Raw genomic sequence first — 8,522 nt, forward strand, 5'->3', positions numbered from 1 at the left:
GAAAGGGACCCATCCGTGATAGTAAAATCTGTACGGGAACCGTTTGTGACCTCTTCAAAAATGGAACTAAAGAAAGGATCAGTCGCATATAGTTCCAAAAACGAAGCAAAACCCGGAACAGGAACATGCATTGTTGTCAACAGCGTGTGACGGTGACTCAAAGCATCCGCTACTCGATTCAACTTCCCCTCTTTATGACGTATGGAGAACGTAAACTGCTGCAAATAAGCAATCCATGAGGCATGACGTGCAGAGACCTTGACTTGACTCTCAAGGTGTTTAAGAGCATCATGGTCCGTAAACATAACAAACTCTCGATGCACAAGATAATGGCGCCAATGCTTAATTGCTCGTACCACTGCATAGAATTCAACATCTGAAGTACTATAGCAACTCCATGCTCCCGACAATTTCTCACTAAAATAAGCCACTGGGCGAGTCTGCTGGCTAAGCACCGCACCAATGCTGAGTTTAGAGGCATCACAATGGAGTTTGAATTGTAATTCAAAGTCCGGAAGGACCAAAATAGGTGCAGAGGTTAACTTCTGTTTCACAAGGTCAAAGGCGTCTTGATCTGCAACCGACCAAACAAACTTACCGTCCCTCATACAATCCGTTAAAGGAGCCATTATAGAACTAAAATGCGGAACAAAACGGCGATAGAATGACGCCAAGCCATGGAAACTACGCACCTCCGTAACAGTCTTAGGCACAGGCCAGGACTGAATGGCTTCAACCTTACTCATCTCCATAGACAGACCATCCGATGAAACCACATAACCATGGAACAACACACTACGGACTCCTAACTCACACTTTTGTCGTGCCACAAAAAATGTCTCTCTGCGAAGTATAAGCAGGACTTGACGAAGATGATCTTGATGGGCCGTAATTGACGAACTAAAAATCAATATGTCGTCAAAATATACACTTTTGTCGTGCCGTTTTCCAAGGCACCCTATAGGATGGCTCCAACAGAGATGGCAGAGCTGAAGAAGCAGCTAAAGGATTTGCCGAGCAAGGGATTCATCCATCCTAATTGTTCACCATGGGAGCACCAGTGTTTTTTGTTAAGAAGATAGGACGGGAGTTTCCACTTGTGTATCGACTATCGGAGTTTAAACTGGGTCACTGTGAAGAACAAATACCCTTTCCCGAGGATTGATGAGTTGTTAGATCAATTGAGGTATGCTACTTGGTTCTCCAAGATCGACTTTGCATCGGGTTTTCATTAGATTCTGATACATGAGGCAGATGTGATGAAACCTGCCTTCAGGACGAGATATGGACATTATGAGTTCGTGGTGATGTCGTTCAGTTTGACTAACGTGCCAGCTGTTTTATGAGATTGATGAACAGCGTGATCCAGGAGTTTTTGGATGTGTCTGTCATCATTTTCATCGACGATATCCTGGTATATTCCAAGAGTCCTGAGCAGCATGTAGTGCATCTGAGAGCAGTTATGGAGAAGCTGCGGGAGCAGAAATTGTTTGCTAAGACGAGTAAGTGCAGTTTCTAACAGCGAGAGATGGGGTTTTTTGGTCACATTGTTTCAGCAAATGGAGTTTCAGTGGATCCCGAGAAGATTCAGGCCCTCAAGGAGTAGCCAAGGCCGCAGAGTGCCACTAAAATCAAGAGTTTCCTGGGATTGGCGGTTACTACAGGAGATTCGTTCCGGGTTTTGCGAGTATGGCACAGCCGATGACCAAGCTTACAGGGAAGAAAGTTCCATTTGTGTGGTCACCAGAGTGTGAGGCGAGTTTTGCAAGCCTCAAGAAGATATTGACTACCACGTAGGTGTTAGCACTGCTCGAGCAAAACGAGCCTTACGTTGTGTATGTTGATGCTTCTAGGGTTGGGTTGGATTGTGTGCTGATGCAGCAGGGGAAGGTTATAACCTATGCTTCACGATAGTTGCGGAAGCACGAGGCTAATTACCCTACGAACGATTTGGAGATGGCAGCAGTGGTTTTTGTCCCTGAAAATTTGAAGGTCATATCTTTATGGCGGGAAGGTACGGGTATTCAAAAATCATAAGAGCTTGAAGTACATCTTCACTCAGCCTGAGCTGAATCTGAGGCAAAGGCGTTGGATGGAGTTGGTAGTGGATTATGATCTGGAGATAGCTTCCCACTCTGGTAAAGCTAACTTGGTTGCAGATGCTTTGAGTCGGAAGCGGGCGGCTTTGGCTCAGGAGCATGATATGGAGGCGTTAGTGGGTGAGATTAGTGCATTGAAGTTGTGTGTTATCTCACAGGAGCCTTTGGGCTTGGAGGCAGCTGATCGAGCAGACCTGTTGAGCAGAGTGCGGTTAGCTCAGGAGAGTGATGTTGGGCTGGTGAATGCCTTTATTGCTACGGGTTCAGAGTATCAGGTCTCTGCTAATGGAACTATCCTTGTGCATGGTTGGGTCTGTGTGCCCAAGGGTGAGGGTCTGAGGCAGGAAATACTGAGAGAGGCTCATTCGAGCAAGTTCTTTATTCATCCAGGAGCGACGAAAATGTACCGTGACCTCAAGCGGTATTATCACTGGGTCGGGATGAAGAAGGACGTAGCCGATTGGGTTGCAAAGTGCGACACCTGCCAGCTGGTGAAGGTTGAGCATCAGGTTCCTGGTGAATTATTGCAGAGTTTACCCATTTCAGAGTGGAAGCGGATATGATCACGATGGATTTCGTGGTAGGTTTGCCAATATCGCGGACATTTGATGCGATTTGGGTCATTGTGGACTGTTTGACTAAGTCTACACATTTTATGGCCATCAAGAAAACTGATGGAACAGCGGTTTTTGGCTAGAAAGTATGTGAGGGAGATAGCCAGATTGCATGGTGTGCTTGCTAGTATTGTGTTTAATAGAGATTCCAAGTTCACTTTAGTGTTCTGGAGGGCATTTCAGGTAGAGATGGGCACGAACGTGCACATGAGTACAGTCTATGACGATCCAGACTTTGGAAGATCTGCTGAAGATGATTTAAAAAGGTTTAAAAAGAAATGATTTAATAAGAAACTGTAAGATTTTTAAATGATATCATTTTTTCAAATTTTTTAAAGAAATTTAGTTATACAGTTATAGTAAATGTGGATAATGATGATATCCTTAGTTGTATATTTGCTGGGTTAAAGATTCCAGAGTGTGTGATACTTTTCTATATATGTAAATCTCTAAAAAGGATACAAATCCAGAAGTAGATCCCAAAAAAATAATTGTTTTGACTTTATATTGACAACCACTAAATAAATAACACAGTAGTTAATTATTAAAAATGAGTTTTAATCATTGTTTATATATAATCTATTTCAATAATAAGGTTTGTTCAAAGTAATATTTACAGTAACGTATTAAATAAAATAAAATAGTCAAACTTTAGGCTTCATCCTTTGACAACAAAAATCACAGAATAATAATTTACTTAATCCAAAATAATTAAATTTTATTTCCAGAAATATTAAATTAGTCAAAACTTTAAATTATAGAAATATTTTTTAACAAAATATAACAATGACAGTCAACATATTCCAGTGAAATAAAGAATAATTCAAAATTTTATAATGTCGTTATCATATCAATTACTGTTTAGCTTTTGTTGTAGGAAATACATAATACTAACTTAATAATTGAGTTAAAGAAAATTAAATCTAATTTTGTATAGATATATATATATATATATATATATATATTTCTGTGAAAAAAATGGTGATTCATATAAAAAAACTTTCAAGAAATCTTATCACAAACTCCTGAAAAAAAAAATGTTTGCAAGTTAAATAGTTAATTGGTCTTTAGCAAAATGTATTTCCATTTTAGCAATTATGTGTTACCTTTTTAACAAAATCTGTTTCCTTTATTAAAAGAAACTTTAGCAAAATGTTGAATAACTCTTACTATAAAACCAGTGTCTCTCTCCATCAGAAAAACTATCATTTTTTGTCTTAAACCAAAACTAACCCTCTCTATCTCTATCTCTCTCTCTCGTTTTCTCCCCGTTTCCGAAGCTTTCATCTTATCATGTCATCGGAAGAACAGAATCGCACAGCAACGGAAGACGAAGAACTCATCAAAAATTGCAAGTTACTTCTATATTATGGAGCTTATAAAGAAGTTCGAGAAACCATTAAGAAGATACAGCCAGTAAGAAGTGAACTGCCAGACGAGCTTGAGAGAGCGAGTGCAATTGCCGACATTCTTTACGCCAAAGAGAACCCGCTTCCGGATGGGTCAAAAGATTTATACGGCATGGTTAGAATGACACAACCCGGACCGCTTTTGGTTAAAAACTTTGAGAATCTTATGCATCTCCTGAGCTCCAAACATAACCGGTTGCCGTTATGCCACCAATCTAGTGTTGAAGCCTCGGCCGCTTGGTCGGAGCTGTGTAGTCAAACCACTAAGTACGGGGAAAACATTGATCAAACCCAAGGAAATTTCTTTGGAGACATGGATGTAGGCGGCATCCAAATCGGTGATGGGGACAACCTTGATCAACCGCAAGGATTTGTCCTTGGACACGTCGATGAAGGCGGTAGCCAAAACGGTGGTGGTCAAGAAAAATGCCCTTGGAGACATGGATGTAGGCGGCAGACTAATCGGTGGTGGGGACAACCTTGATCAACCCCAAGGAAATGTCCTTGGAGACATGGATGTAGGCGGCAGACAAAGTGCTGATGGCCAAGGAAATGTCTTTGGAGACATCGATGTAGGCGGCAGCCTAATCGGTGATGGCCAAGGAAATGTCCTTGGAGACAACGATGTAGGTGGCATCCAAATCGGTGATGGGGAAAACGTTGATCAACCCCAAGGAAATGTCCTTGGAGACATGGATGTAGGCGGCAGCCAAATTGCTGATGGCCAAGGAAATGCCCTTGGAGACATGGATGTAGGCGGCAACCAAGGCGGTAATGGATCTGTCGGTTACATAACCGATGATGGTGGTCTATGCGGAGAGCGTAACAAAGATGGAGTGAACAAAAGAGAACGAGAGACGGATAGTCTCATATTTTCTGATTTGCCTGTACTAGAGAACTTGGACAGGTTTGAGGCAATGAATGTGGATCCCTTGCCGCCGCTGGAGAAACCACAGGCTCCGCACGATCAAGCTCCACCAGAAGACGCTTCATTTGTCACCAAGAAACCATACACTGGTCCTGCAACTGTCAATGATGTTATAATAATATCCGATGAGGATTGAGGAGGACGAGGAGGACAAGCACGGAGAAATGGATATATCACTGGCTGTTACAGCGAGAATTTCCATGGACAATGGGATTAAAGTGAAAAAGATTCCATTGAATAAGAAATCAACATAAGTGCAAGATGTTACTCCTACTTGCTCAAGAAGAAGACTATGCTCAAGCTTTTCAGTTTCGTGTTTCATTAGATTATTATCCTAAATTTTTATTTTTCTTTTTTTTTAATGATAAAAACTGAGTTTGTAATTTTATTTTTGATTAATGTTGTTCATCTTCTGCTTTTAATCAGCCATTTTAGTATTACATGTTCTCTCAGCCACAAAGTCAAAAAAAAAAAAAAAAACGGGAGCGTATCAGCGTAATATGATTAGGGTTTTGCATATTCACTTACACAAAAGGAATATAAAATGTGTTAATTTTGGGCCTCTGCCAAGAATCCAGGGCCAAATCCAGAATTAATTAAGCGTGAAATTATTACAGTTGGGTTTAACTGGCCCATCTTTATTGCATGCAAAATGGAAATCGAGAGATGGTTAGGGTTTGCATATAAAAAGCAACAGCTTGGTACTCAATAAAGATTGAGCCGTATCTTTTAACTTAGGTTCCCCAACGAATACGATCACGGGTTATGGGAGACCTTAACTGATAATGGAAGTGTATGGGAGAAGGTTCCCCAACGAGAGTGTAACCTCACGGACGGAGGGAACTTGATCGATATTTAAATCTCGATGTCAAGAATGTAATATAGAGTTATGTGGATGTTTTTTTTTTTTTTGTTTATTGCTTAGTTTGAATAATGACTCAATTTCAGTTTCACCATAATTTGTTATGTTGTTAATCGAAAAAACTGATGTTGAATGTATATTTTTATTCCATTATATTGATCAAGAATGCGTGTTCTTTCTTCAATTTGGTTATCCGTTATTTGTAGATCATGAACTTCATGATGGTCGAACATTTATACGGGCCCCACGAGCAACCAAATACAGTAACTATCCATTAAACATACGTGAGATAGCTTTTTTTTATGTCAACAGATGTTATTGATAAAGATTGGAAGGATAAACATAAACGGAAAACAAAAATATCTCCAGAGTCTAAAAGCTCAAAAAAGGGAAACTAAGCTGGCGAATACAAGAAAAGTTCCCGGAAACAAAAAGAGAAACCAAAATTAAAAACAACTAAGCAAGAGAATTTAAATCCAAGAAGAAGGCGAACCCTTAAACTAAAGACAGAAGCAACAAGACTAAACCCTTAAACAAATACTAGTCTTAGGAAGCGAGACAAGCTCTTCTCTTGAACCACAAGCAAGTGAGAAAAACTAAGGATGCCCACGGCCAATCCGAAGCTACATTCAACCTCCTCCTATATATCCTCATGAGAGCCGATCTCTCAGAACCAGAACCAAAGACTTCATAACCCGGCAAGCAAGGACCCGAAACGCTTCCGAATACAACGATGACGACACCGCTGATATGCTCAAATTTAACCCTGAGCTACTCTCTCAAATTAAGAGATCAATTGTAGTACTTAGGGATCATATCCACAAGGACTTTAGATCACACAATGGATTTAATAATCTTTTAATTATGCTAAACATAAATATTAATTTAAAAGCAATGCAAAAATAGAAAATAAAAGAGTTGTAAATTCAGATGGATTAAACGCTAGGCCTAGGGAAATTCTCAGAAAATCATGGAAAATCAGATCAATTAATTAAACAAGCAGGATTCAATAATTAAGCACCGTTCTTGAACTCTAAACAAAATTGTAAAATAAATCAGTCCTCACTGCAAATATTATCTAAGTTTTAAAACCCGAGAATCCAAATCTCTTTGCAAAATTCAAGTTAAAAACCAGCAATAAAATTAAGTTTAGATAAGTTCACAAAATCACTAATTCAAATCTCTTTGCAAAAAGTAATTTTGCTCACCAAAGGTTTTTGTCAGGAAAATCAATTATATTCTCATATCAATCAATAATCCTAAGATCTAAATCCAGATGACTAATTAAAGATCTAGCATCAAAAATAACCTATGGTGAAGAACAAGAAAGATAATGAATCCTAAATAATAACAGATCTAATAAACCATGAAATCCCTGATGAGAAACCCTAAACCTAACAAGCAGATCTACTCAGACATAATCAATGAAACACAAAACATCTTCTGAATAAATTGCATTAAGAAAGAGATTAAAGAAGAAGTAAAGGAGTTCTGAATCTTCTCTCAAGGAGTCTTGATTCTTCTCTCCAAAAGCTCTCTAAAAATCTCTCAGGGGTTTGCTCTCAAAAGTTGCAGGGAAAATAAAGCTTAGGTCTAAACAATGACCATAAAAATCCTAAATATATTCCTAAAACACGAATGGGGACTAATGATGCAAATATGGAAACTTTAGGGCAGCTTTGTAAAACTTCAAAACTTGTGGGAAAACTTTCGATTTCTTCTTTGGCCCAGCATCGATCGACACTATCATCTGCATCGATCGATGCATCCTCTGAATTCGTCTCCCAACTTTGCAGCTGCAGCCTCAATGCTTGATTAAGCTCCAAATCCTCCTATTCAGCTCCATTAAGCTCCCATCCATGCTAAGTNTAACCTATGGTGAAGAACAAGAAAGATAATGAATCCTAAATAATAACATATCTAATAAACCATGAAATCCCTAATGAGAAACCCTAAACCTAACAAGCAGATCTACTCAGACATAATCAATGAAACACAAAACATCTTCTGAATAAATTGCATTAAGAAAGAGATTAAAGAAGAAGTAAAGGAGTTCTGAATCTTCTCTCAAGGAGTCTTGATTCTTCTCTCCAAAAGCTCTCTAAAAATCTCTTAGGGTTTTGCTCTCAAAAGTTGCAGGGAAAATAAAGCTTAGGTCTAAACAATGACCATAAAAATCCTATATATATTCCTAAAACACGAATGGGGACTAATGATGCAAATATGGAAACTTTGGGGCAGCTTTGTAAATCTTCAAAACTTGTGGGAAAACTTCTGATTTCTTCTTTGGCCCAGCATCGATCGACACTATCATCTGCATCGATCGATGCATCCTCTGAATTCGTCTCCCAACTTTGCAGCTGCAGCCTCAATGCTTGATTAAGCTCCAAATCCTCCTATTCAGCTCCATTAAGCTCCCATCCATGCTAAGTCCTATAAAGACTCTAAAAATACCAAAAAGACTCTATAAATAAGACTTATATCATGGCTAAAAACACCTAAAAACCATGATATATCAACTCCCCCAGACTTAGCCTTTGCTTGCCTTCAAGCAAAACATAAACTTAGACCTGTGAAAGAGGTTTGAAAACACAGGAACTCATTTTCTTT

The 8,522-nt window shown here is 39.1% G+C and overlaps 1 protein-coding gene across 1 annotated transcript; it reads left to right on the forward strand.

The window, feature by feature from the left end:
* LOC104709676 (uncharacterized protein At4g38065-like) lies at positions 4,007-4,606 on the forward strand. Its single transcript, XM_010426248.1, has one exon. It carries the CDS (start codon positions 4,007-4,009, stop codon positions 4,604-4,606), a length of 600 nt encoding a protein of 199 aa, XP_010424550.1.

This window comes from Camelina sativa, chromosome 8, assembly GCF_000633955.1.
Source record: "Camelina sativa cultivar DH55 chromosome 8, Cs, whole genome shotgun sequence".
NCBI classification, from domain to species: Eukaryota; Viridiplantae; Streptophyta; class Magnoliopsida; order Brassicales; family Brassicaceae; genus Camelina; species Camelina sativa.